The sequence below is a fragment of the Molothrus ater genome, chromosome 17 (assembly GCF_012460135.2).
Source record: "Molothrus ater isolate BHLD 08-10-18 breed brown headed cowbird chromosome 17, BPBGC_Mater_1.1, whole genome shotgun sequence".
Lineage (NCBI taxonomy): Eukaryota > Metazoa > Chordata > Aves > Passeriformes > Icteridae > Molothrus > Molothrus ater.
Window position 1 is genome coordinate 7,870,427 of NC_050494.2, and position 16,583 is coordinate 7,887,009.

The window sequence follows — 16,583 nt, forward strand, 5'->3', positions numbered from 1 at the left end:
TTCACTGCAGAAGACCTGCATAACCTGATTCATCAGCTGCTCGTGTGCAAGCATGTTTATTTAAGGTTATGGGGGCAGGGAGATTCAACAAAAACCCCCTCATGTTTGTGCTTGGAAGATTCCTGGAGGAAAGGCAGAGCAGGCAGCCTATGGGGAACTCCCACAGCACCAAATAAACAAACTCTGTCACACGCTTCCAGAAATACACGTAACGCAACATATGTTGTTGGGAATTTTAAGTCCCATTTTAAATTTGTGTATGTTACAGAAGAACTTAATTAAACAGGAAAGACAAAAAAGGTGTTGGGGAACTATGGCAAATGAGCAGAAAAACCCTGAAGACAGCCTAGGCTGCACATTGCATAGAAGAGGGTGAGGAGGGGCCCAGATAAGGCCCCCAAGGAGCACAGCTCCCACATTGCTGCCCAGGTCCAGCTCCCTCCAGCCCCAAGATGTGGCACTGGGCACATCCTGACCCACTGCTGCCTCTTGAGTGGGGGAATGGACAACCCAGGACGTCACAACAGGGGGCTGCTCCAGAGCACAGAACAACAGAAGGAGCAACATGGAGTTTATTTTTACTTGCCTGCAAGTTTTGAGGTCAGCCACAATCTATTTAAGTTGTTGGTATAATTTCAGTAATCACAGGCTTTTCACATATCCTTATTTACTGTGTTCTGGTTATTTACCATGTTAATTGAGGTTGTGGGGCAGAAAATCAGCTTAATATAAGGGTTTTGTTGCCAATTAACACTTCCCATTTGTAGAGTTAGATAATCACTAGCTGCTATCCTCCTGGTTGTAATTCACGAGTTAGTTTGCATAATTACCTCCCAGTCACTTCTCACAAGGGTAAGGCAAATCCTCCTGTCCCAGCCTCCTCACCAGACCTGCTGCACAAAACAGAGGGACTGCTCACTCGCAGGGGTGTGTTTTTAATTATGCTCCACACAACACTTAGGATGTTAAATGGCTTGAATCCTCTGGCACAGGCAAGGCATTTCTCAGTGTCACATTATATTGTCAGAATTTCTAAGGGAAACACAATTTTTCCTCAATCCCCAGATCACTGGCTGAAGTAGAAGCTGCAGTGTTCAGCACAGCTCCAGGTTTGGGGGCACAAACATGGCTCAGAGCATAAGGCTGCCCTTCTCTACCTGCAGGACAGAGAGAAGTTCATGCCAACCAAATCCACCCCAGACTGGTAATGGATATTCCTTCATGGAAGTGTTCAAGGCCAGATTGGGCTGGACTTTCAGCAACCTGGTCTAGTGGAAATTGTCTCTGCCCATGGCAATGGGGTAGAATGAGATGAACTTTAAGATCCCCTCCATCCCAAACCAAACCATTCTGGGCTTCTGTGATAACGGAGCCTCCTATAATCTCTTCACAGTCTCAGGATGGAATTCCACCCAGTAAGTTTACACCAGACTTGACATCTAACACAGTGGGATTTCTCTAAATCCAAACAGATGTTTTCACAGCTCCATCTTTGGGGGCTGCCCTAATGCTTGTTAACCAGAAGCCCAATTAGCCACCTGTCCTGCACACACCTCCACCTTCTTGCACACCTGCAGCTGAACTGAAAGATTTCAGAGCATGAACTCAGCCAGAACCCCTGGGAGCAGTCTGTTCCTCCACACAGAGCTCTGCACTTTATACCTTCACCACTGAGTTAACTTTGGTTCTACAAATAAACTGAGCTGACTTTTGGCTGCTGAAATAAACTCTTACACAAGAAGCAGTGTTTTGGTGGTACATGTTGATCAGAAACCTGGCCAGGAGCACTGCTCCATGTTACCTTTCTCTGCCCAATTCTTCCTGAGGGTTTCCTGCATATTTTCCTCTCCCTCTGAAGAACGAAGGCACCCATTCATCTCTCGCTTTCCTAGGGAGAGCACACACTTACCAGTTTCATAACCCAAGTGATGCCAGGGTTCTTGCAAAATTCTTCCACAAACAAATAGTACTCTGAAGGCATTTTGAGGGTCTTCAGAATAAAGGCACATTTTCTTGCTTCAGGCTTTCCTGCTTCCCTTTCTGCTTCTGAAAGCTCTTCAGATCCTTTGCTAAGCAGCTGTTCTGACTCAGCTGGGTAGAAAGAAAAATACAAGATTTAGCATAACAAATGCTCCCACAGTATGACTTGCTTTAATTGCCCTTGAGAAGCTTCTGGGGATCAACTGCATCACATATTCTGAGAGGAAAAATAAATAAATGTGGATACCACTGATAGCTGATGGAAGAGGATCAATTTAAATCTTCTGTCTCTCTGCATGAACATTGGGAGCTAGGACAGAGCAACTCTTACAGTCCATGTTCCACCATTTCTGCTGTAGCTTTCCTGCACAGCCAGCCAGCATCCCCCTTCAGGGCAGGCAGCTGCCCACAGTGACTCTGCAGCAGCTCAGCCACAGCACTCCTGAACCACTGCTGGTCAACCCAGTGTTACAAACCACCCTCAACCTCCCTCCATAGAGTCACAGACTGGTTTGTGTTGGGAAGGTCCTTAAAAGCTCATCCCATTCCATCCCTTTTCCATGGGCAGGCACACCTTCCACTAGAGCAGGCTGCTCAAATCCACATCTGGTGAGGGCTAAGGTTCCTTGGTGGGATCGCATCCTGCTCAGCCACTGTGCTGCAGGAGACAGTGCCTGGGAGGGGACAGGGCTGTCGGTGTTTGTACATTGGAATGGGCTACCCAGGAGATGCTGGAATCACCATCCCTGGAGGTGTTTTACGAAAGATTAGGAATAGCACCCAGTGTCCTGGTCTGGTTGACAAGGTGGTGTTCAGTCCTAGGTTGGACTCCATGATCTCAGAAGTCTTTTCCAGCCTAATTAATTCTATTATGCCTGTAGCATCCAAACCTGCCCATAGATACCAGCCATACTCCCCATACACGGTGGGAAGCTTGGGGGGGGGGGGGGCTATCCTTGCCCTCGCCTGCACACAGAGCGTATGGGGCTTAACATGCTGCCCCGGGGACGTGCAGGAGTTGGGATACAGAACCAGGAGCCCACCGGGAACGCTCGGGGCCCCGCTCCGAGCCGGGCCGCGACCCCCGGCCCCCGCCCGGGCCTCCGAGGGCGCCGGAGCCCGCGCCCGTCCCCATGGCAACGGCGCGGCTGCGCGCCAGGGGGCGCTCTGGGCACCCGCACCCCGACACGGCCACCGCGGCCCCGGCCTGATCCCCGGCCTGTCCCGGCCCCGCGACCCCCGGACTGACCCTCCCTGCGGGCCGCCGGCCACAGGCGCTGCTGGGGAACCCCTCAGCCCTGCTCCTCGCTGGCACTGCCCATCCTGCGGCCCTGCGAAGTCCCCAGGACATTCCTGCAGCTCCCCGGGCAGGGCAGGGATCCTGCGGCACCTGGCTGCAGGTGGGCACGGGCAGGGCAGGGCAGGGAGGGGTGTGGTGCAGGCTGGGGTGGGCGCAGTGCGAGCAGGGGTGGACGCGCTGCGGGCAGGGCAGGGATAGGTATGGTGCATGCAGGGGTGGGCATGGCGTGGGCAGGGGTGGGCATCCTGCCGGCGCTTCGCCGCGTGGCCGCACAGACCTTCCTTGATGAAGCAGGACAAAGGTTTTGTTCTTCTCCCAACAGTGCAGCCTTGTGCGGCCGCGGGCAGCGGCGACAGGCAGCAGCCAGCGCGGCCCCGTGCTCCCACGCCACGGCGCAGGGGGGGAGTTTCTCCTCCTTTGTCTGCTCCCGGCCAGGCAGCAGCCGGTGCGCGGCAGCGCCGGAGCAGCCGGGGAAGGGCCTCGGCAGGAGCCGCGGAGGACGGCGGCCGCGGTGCCCTCTGCCCCGGCACAGCCACCGGCCCGGCCTGGCCGCGCTGGGAGCGAGCAGCGATCCCGGGGGAGCCAAGCTCTTCATGACGGAAACCCGACCAGGCAGCGGGGACGGCAGCTGCGCCCGGGGACGGGGAGGACGGCAGCATTGGGGACAAGGACACCCGCGTCCCGTCCCCACCCCCGGCGCCCGCCGTCGGCCATGGGGAACGGCATGAGCCAGGTAACGGGGAGCGCTGGGGCCGCTGCTCTGCAGTTCGGCCATGCCCGGGCGGCTCGTCCGGTGCCGGAGGTGGGAGACCCTTACCTGGCGGCTGCCTCTGCCGTGCCAAGCGGCGTTTCACCTGCCGGCACCGCGTCCCGCACAGGGCTCGGCTCTTTGTTTGTTCGTTTGTTTGTTTGTTTGTTTATCTGCCGGCAGAGCAACACCGGAGGTGAAGCAGGCAGGGACACTGCGCTGGGACAGCTGACAGCTGCTCGGGGAGGTGGAGGGAAGGGGGTCACAGCGAGTTCCTTCATGGAAGGGGGGAACTTTTCCCAACACCTTTAATCCCAAGGAACCAGCACCAAGCACACGCTGTGAGCCCTGTATGACCCCAGCCTGGTGGTGCTGCACCCCCTGCTCAGCGGGGCTGGGCTGTGCGTGGGGCTCGGCATCATGGGGCAGAGGGGATGGGCACTATTTTATTTATGTACTGCCCCGTTTTCTCCTCTGAGGAGCGGGTCAGCAGGGTGCTGGGGACAGGCACATGCTGTTTATTCATGGTTCAGTGTCCTGCCCTTGGGAGCTGCCCTTGCTAACTGGCGCTCTCCCACCCGCTCCTCTCAGTGCCGCAGCTGTGAGTTAAAGGCACCCTGTCGATAGGAAATTGATCTAAAATCGCAGGAATCACAAAAACAAACAAACAAACTAACAAAGAAAACAAAAAAAAAGCCTTATTTAGCTGTTCAATCGAGAGAAACATTTCCAAATGTGAGCAGTGAGACAAGTGTGAGTCCAGCTGTGCTGGTGAAAATCACCTCCACCTGCCCTGAGCACCAAATATTGCTGCAGGGAGAAACTGGCAGAGAACCGGCTGGATACAGGATTGAACTCACTGCCCAGCCTGGGAGTGAGGGGAAATATAAAATAGCTCTGGCTGACAAGGTTTGCAAGGTGTCCTGCTTCTGCATCTGCAGTGCTGTTAACAGAGGCCTTGTCAAGTAATTATCTTTTCATCACAAGAAATGGAATTTCCCAGGAGAAATGAGCTGAAAGCATGGTGTCCAGAGCAATCTGTGCCTGAGCTGTGAGAAATGGGCTTCCTGCAGTGCAGAGTGAGGGGAGCACAGCTCAGGGCTGGGAGGGGGACAGCTGCATCCCCTACAAGCTTCTCTGTGCCTGTTGCTTTCCCATCCCTCGAGCAGCAGGGCTTCCACAGGTCATGGGTATAGTCCAAGGCTGTACAAAGGTGTATGCAACTTGCTGATCTCAGGTTATAAACCCCAGTGGAGGACTAATTGATGATAAACAAGAGGAGCAATAAAAAAGCTGTGTCTGTCTCCCAGCACCATGAGAGTGCAGTGCCAGGTGGTTGAAGGTGCCAGGGCTACATCCAGCCCCACATCCTGGATGCCAGGGCAGTGGCAGCCCTGGGAATGCCCAGGTCCAGCTGCCCCAGCACCGTTCCTGCCCTGGGGCTGGATGGTCATGTCAATACCAGAACTTTGGCCCCTCCAGCCAAGGTCAGTGCATCCCAGTGGGGGTCCCAGCACAGTGAGTACCACAGCACAAGGTCACTGCTCACACTGCCACTTCCCCTTGTGCCCCACAGATCCTTCCTGGCCTCTACCTTGGGAACTTTGTTGGTGAGTGGAACCCCACTGCTGCAGAGATGTTCTCCAGCTGGGAAGTGGGGCTTGCTTGAGCTGGTGTCTCCCTGCCTGCAAATGCTGCCTGACATCCTGCCTGCACCCACCACCCTGCCTGCACCCACTGCTCTTCCTGCAGCCACTGCTCTGCCTGCACCCATGGCCTGCTCTGCTCTGTCACCCAGTTTGGGTTGGCAGTAGTGGGAGTGAAGACACTGTGGGAAAGGCAAGGCAGAGACCCCTGCCTTTGCATGGTTTCCTTATTTAACAGCTGCCCTGAGCTCTTGGGATTCATGGGGGAAAGACCCAAGGAGGAAATATGGATCCCCTGCCAGGAGCAGAGGAGCTGGTGGTGCCACACGGGTGCAAGGGAGCAGGACTGGGGCACATCAGGGTAATGATCCCCAATTTTGCAGCTGTAGAAGAGGCCAAAGGGGGCTGCCCACCCTCAGGAGGGAATTTCCCAGAGGCAGAGTCACCCCTTCTCACACCAAGTCACTATTTTAAGGAATTTTCATTGTCAGGGGACAGTTAATGACCAAGTGTTGGCATCTGCCATGGCAAACCAGCATTTATAATGCTCCTGCCTCCCTGATGGCTCCTTTGCCAGCTTGATTCCTGCTCTAAGTGCTGCACCAGTTTAAAACCAGTGGTGTGAATTGCTAAGGAAATGTCACTGGAGTGGCAGCCCTGTTCTCCCTTTGCTCCTTGGAGCACTTTGGGTTGGGCTGGGGGGGCTGTGGCTTGCTGGGAGCAGAGGGACAAGGACACCCAGCTGCCATCAGGGGGTTTCCTGTGAGCAGCCTCTGCTCTGGGACCCAGGCCTGATGGCATCCAAGCACTCCTCATCACTCTGCCAAGCAATCCTGGGTGACAAGATTCTAGGCCTGCAACATTAAGCTCACAGAGTCATCTCCTCCAAGTGGAAGCTTTTCCAGCCCTGGTAAGCCTTGATTCCAGTGTCACCAGTTGCTGTCACTGCCTGCTGAGGTGGATGGGAAGGTGGCAAGTGTGTGAGTCCCCATCTCCCTCCCCACACAGAGCAGCTTCCCTGCAGAGCATCTCCCTTGAGACTCACTCCTATTAAAATTCACATCATGCCGTTAGCACTTCCTGGGCTGGATCTCTGAGCCAAGGTTTTACAGCACGTGAAAGTTTAGAAACCCAGAAGAATGAGGTGGGGAAATGTTTCCCCTCCTCTCTGGCTGTGCTTGCTGCATCTGCTGGTTGTGGCATGAAAGGGAGACACTTGGAAGCTGCTCAGCAAGACAAGCACGCTCCCCTCCCTGTGCAACAACTGCTGTGCTGGACTAGAGGCCAGGATCTCATCCAGAATGCTGAAGCATTGGTGAGAGGCAGGGCACTGCCCCAAACAGCCAAGGACACCCCATTTCTGTCCATGCAGCTGCAGAGAGAACAGACCAGAGAGAGCAGCAAATCACTGCTCAGGTGCTTCTACAGAAAATCAGAGATGATATAAATTGCTGCAGCTCCACTTCCATAGTTCACAAGATAAAGCAGTTCTCTCAGGCTGCAGCAAGTCCCAGTGCTGTGTGTGTGTCTGGTGTGGGCAGGGCACGTCTCCTCCCAAAGTGGGGACAAGTACAGGCAGGAGGGACACTACCTGCTGACCCAGAGTGTTTCTGTGCAGGTGTGAATGGTTCAACCAGCATGAGCAGCAAGGAGGAGGGATGAGGGAGAGGCCTCTGCTTTGGAATCATGGGATTGGCATTCCAGGCTTCCATGTTTGCCCATGCCTGCACTGCTGCATGTGGGGGTGGAATGCAGTTGATCTGCTGGAGCAGGGCTCTGTGTGCTGGCTGGCTGTAGAAGTAGGGTGGGAGCACTGTGGGAAGAGAAGGGTAGGAAATGAATACATGTTGATGTCTGGTTTTATCCTTTAGATGCCAAAGACCTGGAGCAGCTAAGCAGGAACAAGATCACCCACATTGTTTCCATCCATGAATCCCCCCAGCCCTTGCTGAAGGTAGGGTCCTGCACCAGATGTCACCCTGCAGATTCCTTCAGCTCCTTCCATGCTGCATCTTCCTTCCCCCCCTGAGAATCCCATGGCAAATACACCTCTCCCTGGTCCCTGATCCTAGAGGGGCTGTCTTGTGACTATAACCCGACCTTGAATGCTGACGGGAAACAGTTTCCAGCTCTCCAGATTCCTCTTGTTTCCCATCCTCTCCCACAAGCTGCTGGTGTCCCCTTGCTCTGCCCTTCACCCCAGGGCAAGTGTGGCCCCATCCCTATGCAGGGGGGGTGCTGTGTGGGGAAAGCAGAACCCTGTAGGACGCTGTGGGTGAGGAGCAAAGGCGCTGCCAGCCCTGCTCTGACCATGTATGACACCCTGGCTGCAGTGCCTGAGCCTCTCCTCTTCCTATTCTGGCTTCCAGGACATTACCTACCTCCGCATCCCCCTGCCTGACACCCCTGAAGCCAACATGTGAGTACCCTGGGCACGGTGGGGACATGCAGGGAGGTGGGAGGGTGACCAGAGGTGAGGACTCACAGCTTCTCAAGCCCTCCATGTGCTCCAGCTCCCTCCAGCTCCTCAAGCACAACAACCCACAGGCTGGAGATGTGATGCCACAGGGCAGGGGAGCATCCCTGGACCCCAACAGCATCCCAGTTCAGTGACTGCTGTGAGGGTGTGAGCCCTGGGGTGAGGTGAGGGGCAGCCACTCCACAGCACCCATGGAGAGGGGCAGCAAGCATCTCCCCAGGAAGTGTCTGGAGAGGGGAGAGCACATAAAGGGTATGGAGCCAGCCAAGGGCACAGGCGTGGCTGGAGATTCAAGCAGCCAGCGTCCCATTGCCCCAGCATGAGTCACACAAGTCACAGGGCAGCCCCGTGCATCCCCAGCACAGTGTCCCCTTCTGTGTCCCCAGCACAGAATGAGCTGGCAAATCCACCTTTCCTTGGGAATAAACAGCACTGAGCTGTTCAGGTCTCAGCAGTGGCTGGCAGATCCCCTAAAACAACTCAAACATACAGGGCTGTTCTGCCTGCAGCTAAAAATGCTGTTCCACCCCTGAAGTTCTCATTCTGTCTGGTTTATTTTTCCTGCTAGCAAGAGGCACTTCAAGGAATGCATCAGTTTTATCCATCAGTGTCGCCTGCATGGAGGGAACTGCCTCGTCCACTGGTAATGCTTCCCCTGTGCCTGCTGCTGTGTCCCCCCAGCTCAGCAGATACAGTCCCCAGCCCCTCACTTCAGATCAGAGCCAACCTGTGCCAGAGGGCTCTGTGCCAGTGGACCCACCCAGGATCCACCCTTGGCTGTGGCTTGTGACTCAAACCCAGCAGGATCCAGGCAGTCCTGGAGCCGGGGCAGCTTTTTGCTGCAGCTGAGTGCATGGGATGAGCAGGGTTTGGGGCAGGCAGCCAGGCAGTGGCTGCTGCTCCCATTCCCTGTAGAGGAGTGGGTATTTATAGGCACTGATGGCCAGGACCTTGGAAGGTCTCAGACCTCTGGGAGAGCAAGTCCTTGGAGAAGAAGAACTGAAATATCTGAGGCACAGGGGTGGAGGAAGAGGCAAGCATGGGGTCAGGGTGTGCCACTAACACCAGCTCTTCTGCACTTTCCCTTGCCAGCCTGGCTGGCATCTCCCGCAGCACCACCGTGGTGGTTGCCTACGTGATGGTTGTGACGGAGCTGAGCTGCCAGGAGGTGCTGGATGCCATCCGAACCATCCGGCCCGTGGCCAACCCCAACCCCGGCTTCAGGCAGCAGCTGGCTGAGTTCAGCGGCAGCGCAGCCCGCAAGGTGGGAGCCGCCTCTGCCACCTGTGCCCTGCTCCATGGCTGAGCCTGCCTTGGGCCTCAGAGCAAGGACAAGTCCTGAGGGGACTCCGTTTCTTCCCTGCTCCCCTTGCTGGCAGGCTTGGACCTGTCCTTGTAAACCAGCACTAAATTTTACTTCTCGCTCCTTCCCCAGGTCCGCAGGCACCTGAAGCAGAAGTATGGGATGTCCCCTTTCAATGATGAGGAAGAAATAAAGGCCTTGTTGCCAGTAGGGAGAGAAGGAACGTCCAGGACAGAGGGAGCTGTGCAAGGACTGGTCCCAAGAGCCAGAGACATGAGGAGCACAAGCCCCTTCCTGCTGCGGGTGAAGAGGACGTTCTCCTGCATCCCGGCTTGTCTGAAGTGACCCAAGCCAGGGGAGGGCAGTGAGCATCACCCAACAGCCTGGGAGAGATGAAGGAGATGCAACACAGTGGGACAGAGAGCACTGGGCAGGAACCTGCACAAAGCCCAGCTCCTCCTTCTCTTCTGGGGTGGGAATGTGCCACCCTCTCTCTGGCCAGGTTTCATGGACGCTGTTGGGCTTTGCAGCACATGCTGGGCTCATCTTCACATCCAGTGTGCTGGGGACACAGATCCTTGTCCCTGGGTCACTGCAGGCTCCTGCTTGGGGCAGAACACAGAGGGGGTCTCTTCTGCCACAGGCCAGTGCCCAGGTGTTGCCAGCAACAGCTTTAGCACTTGGGTACCCACTGCATGGCCTCAGGGTGCACAGGAGAGCCGGTGCTCCCCTCAGAGCAGTTTTCCCACCAGCAGCACAAGCTCCCAGCATCCAGGTGGCTGCAGAGCAGGGGACACACCAGTGTGCCAGCAGGTAATGCCACCACACAGGCTTCCAGGCAAGGGTCCAGCTCCAGACTGGCCAAGCACAAGCCCTGAGCAAGCACTGTAGCTTTAGGATTCCATTGCACCCCATTCCCACCTATCCCAGGGCACAATCTGTAACAGGTGGGAGCCAAGCATTTAACCTGGCCAGACCTCACTAGAGCAGAGCCTTAAGCCATTTTGCTTAAAGACTTTATATGTTCCCCAGTAATAAATACCCTTCTCTGTGGTCTGACTCTCCTGTGATGGCCAGGTTGAAACGGGGATGCCAAGGGGGAAGGTCCCAGCATGGGACCAGTCTGGAGCTGCTGCTGGACACTCTCTGAAGTGGACTGGGGACACTAGCATGCTGGGACAGGGCTCACCCTGCTGCCTTGTGAGAAGGTGACAAGGGAAGCCAGAAATGTGAGTGCCAGGGCAGGGCTCTCAGGGGACAAGCTCTGCTCCAGGAGAGGTTGGGAGCAGCAGGTGGGAGCTCACCTGGAGCCTGTTTCACTTTAGCCTCTCCACTCACGTGATCCAGGAGCACGAGGTCCAGGACTCTGCAGGCTCCTCCAGCTGCTGGGAGTACTGGGAGCCTGGCACCAGCTGAGTATCACAGGCCCCAGACCTGTCCCATTTACACCTTTTCCTGGAGCAGAGTCCCAGGTGGGAAAAAATTCTTAGGATGCCCAGCTGGGTCATCAGCATTGTCCCTGTTGGGACTCACAGCATGTTTCTGGGGTCTCCCTCATCCCTGCCCCTCTTCTTCTAGGGAGAAGGGATCCCCCAGGAGACAGCTTCAAGGTTCCTTCCTGCTGCCAGCATCTGCCTGCTGGGCTGGGTGCTGCCTTGGGGTGACCCAGGCAGACTGGGAGTTCCACCCTCTCTGGGTGGATACGGAGTGAACTGAATAACCAGGGGTTCATCATCCTTCACTGCTCCTGCACCATCTGCCATAGGATCCCACTCTCCTTCCAGTTCCTTCCAGGCTCCTCTACCCTCCCTCGGCCCCAGGCCAGGCTCTCCAGCACCCTTTGGCTTCCTCAGCACCCAGCAGGGTGGAAGCCCTGCAGCCCAGGATCACCCGTCTGGGATGGATGTATGCCCCATGCACAGCTGCACCCTCTCACACTGGGACACCTTATGCCAAGGTGTTTGCAAAGATTCCCCTGTTCCCACTGTAAATCACCCAGAGCTCTCGAGCTCAGCTCCACAGCACAGCAGAATGTATTTATTTTGGCAGATCTGGTTTACACAGCTTGGAAAAACCCGGACAAGGGCAGGGTTAGCTACGAGTTAATGTTTGACTGCCTCTTGAAGCTCATTTTGGCATGAAAAGTTTAAGGGTTAAGCAGCTTCACCTTCCCCGGGAAGGGAGAAGCTGGGTGAGGAATACAGTGGGGAATGTGGCTGCTGAGCGTCCTCGCTGATGCCCGGGTAATTGGATCCCCCGGGTCCTGCGTCAGCGGGCGGCTGCCACAGCGCATGAAATCCCCGGCCGATAAAACTGATCCCGGCGGGCCGGGCTGACAAACGAGCCGGCGGCTGCGATTATCTGCCGGCCTTGGATGTAATCAGTGAAGCCACTGGGAGGCCGTGAGTGACTCCTTGCCGCAGCACTGCTTCCCAAGGCAGAAGGGGCAGATGTGGATTCTCTGTCCTTCAGTTCCCAGGCCCTTTTCCCAGAACGTGGCCCCACAGCTCGCCCGGAGGGAGGGCACAGGTGGTCCCTGGGCTTCACTTTGCAACAAAGGGGTCGCGGGCAGGCTCAATAAGGAGAGAAAACCCTGCCAGTGGGGCTCGCTCGCACACCCCATGTGGCCCCATGTGCCCTCTGTGCCACGTGGCTGTGCCCTGTCCTCACATCCTCTGGGAAAGCCCAGGACTGGGCTCTCTGCCACTGATTATTCATTTGGAGACTTTGCAGCCCCAGTAGCTCTCAGGAACTTCGCTCCTCCTCTCGGCCGGAGGTGACTTTTTCTGACTCAGAGCAGGAAAGGAGACCTGGGTGACTGCAAAAGGAGACTTGGGGGGCAGCAGCCGGGCAGAAGAGCAGGGTTTCCCTGCACAGCGACATGAAACTCTGCAGCAGTGATAGGGGAACCAACACCAATGTCACCTCAGGGTGGCCCAGTGACTCAGCCCGTGCCCTGCTGGGGGCCAATGGGAGCTGGTGCAGGATGTGTCCCACCCCGGTCCCGGCAGCCCTTGGCACAGCTCAACCACCCTTCCCACCCGTTTCCCGTTCGACTGAGCATTCAGAGCCCCACGAGGCAGACGTGAGCATTAGAGCAGAGGAGAGATTTGAGAGATGGGGACATGTGACTGTTCACACCACCCTGGAAACCCCGTGCTCTTCCCGCAGCTCCCTGCAGCTCCCCACACGCATGGAGTGAGCAGCTGGGCTCATGGGAGGACGCAGCCCCTGGAGCTGGGATGTGTCCGGCTGGGTCCCCAACGCAGGAAGCAAAGGGAGTAGGGTCCCTTGTCCCCTTCGGGGAGCGTGTGGGAGACCTGACAGTTTTAGGGGAAGCATCTGGGAGGGCTGCAGGAGGGTTCCGTGTGCCTTCTGGTGCCTTATCCCCTCTCCCGTGGATGCAATGTGCCTGCCCCCCTCCCGCGAGTGCAGGGTGGGTGTGTTAAGAAATACACCTAGGGCAGGTATCTCGGTATGTAAATTACCAGTGCGAGCTGCACATTGTGTTCTGAACGGCAGGAAGAGGCTGGAGCCCCAGGCAAAAGCCGGGAATGGGCGCCCACCCTTTGCCTAACAAAGGGCACTTCCCGGGGTGGGGGTCAACCACCCAGAGCCTCTGCAGGAGCCAGTGAACAACGGGAAGAGGCTAAAATCACCACTGGTGTACATGGGTGCACACATTGAGAGGATCTGAAACCTCGGGGATGCCTTTTTTGGGGGTCCCTCCCGGAGACACCAGCCCCAGCTCTTCCCATTGCTGTAACCGTCAATTACGACATCCCTTGTTCCTGAACGCGGATATCTGACGCTGCTGCGCGGGGAAAAGTGGAGCAGAGAAAAAAAAAATTTAAGAACCGTCCCCCCCGTCCTTGGGGCGAGCAGAACCTGAGGCGTGCGCCAGGAAAGGGAAAGTGAAAGCCGGAGCCGCTTTCGGTTTCGCCGCCGGGCCGCGATGGCGGAGCCGGGGGCGCCCATGCGGCTGAAGGAGTGGCTGATCGCGCAGATCGACAGCGGCCGGTACCCGGGGCTGCGCTGGGAGAACCGTCAGAAAACGCTCTTCCGCATCCCCTGGAAGCACGCGGCCAAGCAGGACTACCGGCAGCAGGAGGATGCTGCGCTCTTCAAGGTACCCCAGGCCTCCCCGCGGTCCCCACCCGGCCCTGGGAATGGCCCCCGGGCTCCGTGTGCGCTCCCGGGGCTCCCCATTGCCCAGGGCTCCCCGGTGCCCAGCTCCGTGCGCACCCCGGCACCGCTCACCCTGCTCACCTGTGCAGCCGAGCTCCATGTGCACCTCCAGGGCTCTCCATTACCTGGCTCTGTGCGCAGCGCTGGGATTTGGCTCCATGCACAGCCCTGGCACACACCGCCCAGCTCCGTGCACGCTCCCGGGGCTGCCGGTGTGCTCCCCCGGCACCCCGCAGCACCCAGCTCCCCGCAGTCCCCCAGGACACACGGCCCCGGCTCCCCCACCCCGGTGGACCCCTTTGGACAGCCGAGCCGCGGGTCAGGTTGTGGCACCCCCCACAGCACAGGGCACCCTCTGTCCCTCTGCCCCTCAGGCTTGGGCCATCTACAAGGGGAAGTACCACGAAGGGACGGACAAGGCCGACCCCTCCACCTGGAAGACGCGGCTGCGCTGCGCCCTCAACAAGAGCACCGACTTCCAGGAGGTGCCCGAGCGGAGCCAGCTGGACATCTCCGAGCCTTACAAGGTGTACCAGATCGTGACTGACAGAGCCTGTGATGCAGGTACGTCCCTGCCGTCCCTCATCCTGTGCCTGTTGTGGGGTTGATACCTGAACATACCTGAACCATGCCTGCACAAGCCCCGTGCCCCACAGACATTACCCTTCCTCCCCACTCCTTTGACAGCCAGCTGTCTTCCCTGGGGCTGTTCCTGCCGTTTGCCAGGGGTTCACCCGTTCTTTCTTGCTCTCTGCAGAGGACAGTGACACACAGTCCCCAGGCAGTGAGGACCAGCAGGTGAGCCTGCCCTGTGCCATCCAGGCAGGGGAGAAGGTGGGACCCTCAAATCCCCCCCTCACCCATCAGCTGCTCCCCCGCTTGCACACTGCCTGCATTTGTCCCACGGGGCTTCAGAGAGGGCCCCCTGTGCCCCGCACTGCCAGACCCAGGCAGGGGATCTGCTGGCTTATGGGGTCCATGGTAGAGGAAGGAGCTGCCTCAGGATCCCCCACTGCCAGCTCAGCCCTCACCAAAGCTGCTCCTACCCCCAGGGCAGCACTGCAGGGAGTCCAAAGAAGGAGGAAAGCCAGAAGGACATGCTGGAGCGTGCCCATGTCTCTCCACAGCCCTGGCTCTCTGGTCACCCCACCGAGCGAGGTGAGGAGGGTCCCTCTTGGTGGGATGGGGCTGGGGGCAGGGAGTGCTCACTTCTGCCAGGATCCTGCTGTCCTGTTGCTCATGCAGGGAACACCTGTGGGGATTGAGGTAGGGGCTGAGGGCTCCCACCCTACCCCATCAAAGCCATTCCCTTAGGGATATGATGAGGCCCAATAATGAGCAAACACAGTGAAAGTGTGGGCCCAGGGGCTTGGGCCAGGAGAGTGCCTGGGAGCCCTTGGGGTAACTGTCCATGTCCTTTTACCACCTCATCTCTGCCCTGGTCCAGGGTGCCTTGTGAGGGGAGTCTTCTATGGCTGGAGCCCAACCCATGGCCAGCTTCTTCCCGGACCCCAGTCCTACCTCCCTGTGGAGGATGTCAACAATTCAGGTAGGAGCCATGCTGCAGGCAATGCCCTGGGTGGCCCCACCAGCCCAGATTGCCCATGAAGTGACCCTCCCTTTGCCCCAGACTGCTGGCTGCACATCCGCCTGTACTACTGCGATGTGCTGGTGAAGGAGGTGACCACGCGCACGGCCGAGGGCTGCCGCATCACCACCAGCGCCGTGCCGGCCGACAGCGAGCGCCTCTACGGCCCCTCCTGCATGGAGCAGATCCAATTCCCCCCACCGCAGGTGCTCAGCGGCCACGGCCGTGTGGCCTGCATGACCAACGTGCTGGAGAGGCTCTTGCCCCACCTGGAGCGCGGGGTGCTGCTGTGGGTGGCACCTGAGGGGGTCTTCATGAAGCGCCAGTGCCAGGGCAGGGTGTACTGGAACGGGCCCCTGGCCCCGCACAAGAATTGGCCCAACAAGCTGGAGAGGGAGAGGACTTACAAGCTGCTGGACACGCAGCAGTACATCCAGCGTAAGTCCCTGGGACACCCCGATCCCCTGGGGAGAGGGGCAGGTCCTGCCCTGCTGCGGCTGATGGGGGCTGTCAGGACCCCGTGTCCCCTGACAGGGTTGGTGTCTTGCAGAGGTGCGGGAGTACCTGAGCAACGGGCAGCTCCTGCCTCAGTACCAGATCTACCTGTGCTTCGGGGAGGAATACCCCACCAGAGCCGGGCACCCCTTCCAGAAGCTCATCATGGCTCACGTGAGTTCCCACTGGGGCTGGTGACCCCTGAGCCAGGCACAGGGACCATTGCAAGGCAGGGACACAGACCTGTGCCCATCCTCTGTTGTTCTGTGCCTCCACAGGTGGAGCCGGTGTTCGCTCGAGAGCTCTTCCATCATGCCCAGCGCTTGAGGCCAACCCTGCTCTGCAATTCTCCCCAGCCCTGTGCCCCTGGCACCTCCAGCCACGTTCTCCATGTCCTGAAACAGCTCTGCCAGCCCTGAACTGGGTGGGAGAGGAGAGCCCAGTTGCCATAAAGTCTCAGAGAGGGAGGCTCTGAGCCCCATGGCTCCATTCCAGCTGCATGTCCCAAGGCAGAGTGCTCAGGGTGCTCAGTGTGCGGGACCAGACAAGGACAGACGTTAGCTGGGTGGGCAGGTGCTGCTGCCCCTGTGATTGCTGTATTTATTCCCCAGGAGTCTCTCAGGTGGGGTTTGTTGTGTGCCTATTCAGCAAGCCAGGGCAGACCTGGCTCTGTCCTTGCACCTTGCGCTGCCAGGACTCGCTGTTGCAAACCTTAGAAATAAAGGTTGTGTTTTCTTATGGGTATTGGGGGCTGGCTCTGGGGTGGGGGTGCTGATCCAAGCAGAGCACGAGCGGCTGGGGAAGCTGAGTCCAGACAGCCTCAGGTGGGCAAAGCCAGCTCAGCCACAGACTGAGA

General features: G+C 57.8%; 1 protein-coding gene across 1 annotated transcript; it reads left to right on the forward strand.

Moving 5' to 3' along the window:
- The first annotated feature begins 3,905 nt into the window (after positions 1–3,905).
- Positions 3,906–16,471, forward strand: DUSP15 (dual specificity phosphatase 15). Its single transcript, XM_054516685.1, has 15 exons — positions 3,906–4,013; positions 5,605–5,638; positions 7,546–7,628; positions 8,044–8,093; positions 8,722–8,796; positions 9,246–9,417; positions 9,589–9,790; positions 13,350–13,585; positions 14,019–14,208; positions 14,402–14,442; positions 14,697–14,802; positions 15,092–15,193; positions 15,275–15,670; positions 15,783–15,901; positions 16,006–16,471. The coding sequence occupies exons 1-15, from the start codon at positions 3,993–3,995 to the stop codon at positions 16,144–16,146; spliced, it is 1,968 nt and encodes a 655-aa protein (XP_054372660.1). The 5' UTR covers positions 3,906–3,992; the 3' UTR covers positions 16,147–16,471.
- The last annotated feature ends 112 nt before the right edge of the window (positions 16,472–16,583 follow it).

Coding starts and splice junctions, on each gene's coding strand:
- DUSP15 (XM_054516685.1), top strand. CDS start 3,993: ATGGGGAACGGCATGAGCCAG. Junction 9,418..9,588: donor GCGGCAGCGCAGCCCGCAAG/GTGGGAGCCGCC, acceptor CTCCTTCCCCAG/GTCCGCAGGCACCTGAAGCA. Junction 9,791..13,349: donor GTTCTCCTGCATCCCGGCTT/GTCTGAAGTGAC, acceptor GCAGAACCTGAG/GCGTGCGCCAGGAAAGGGAA.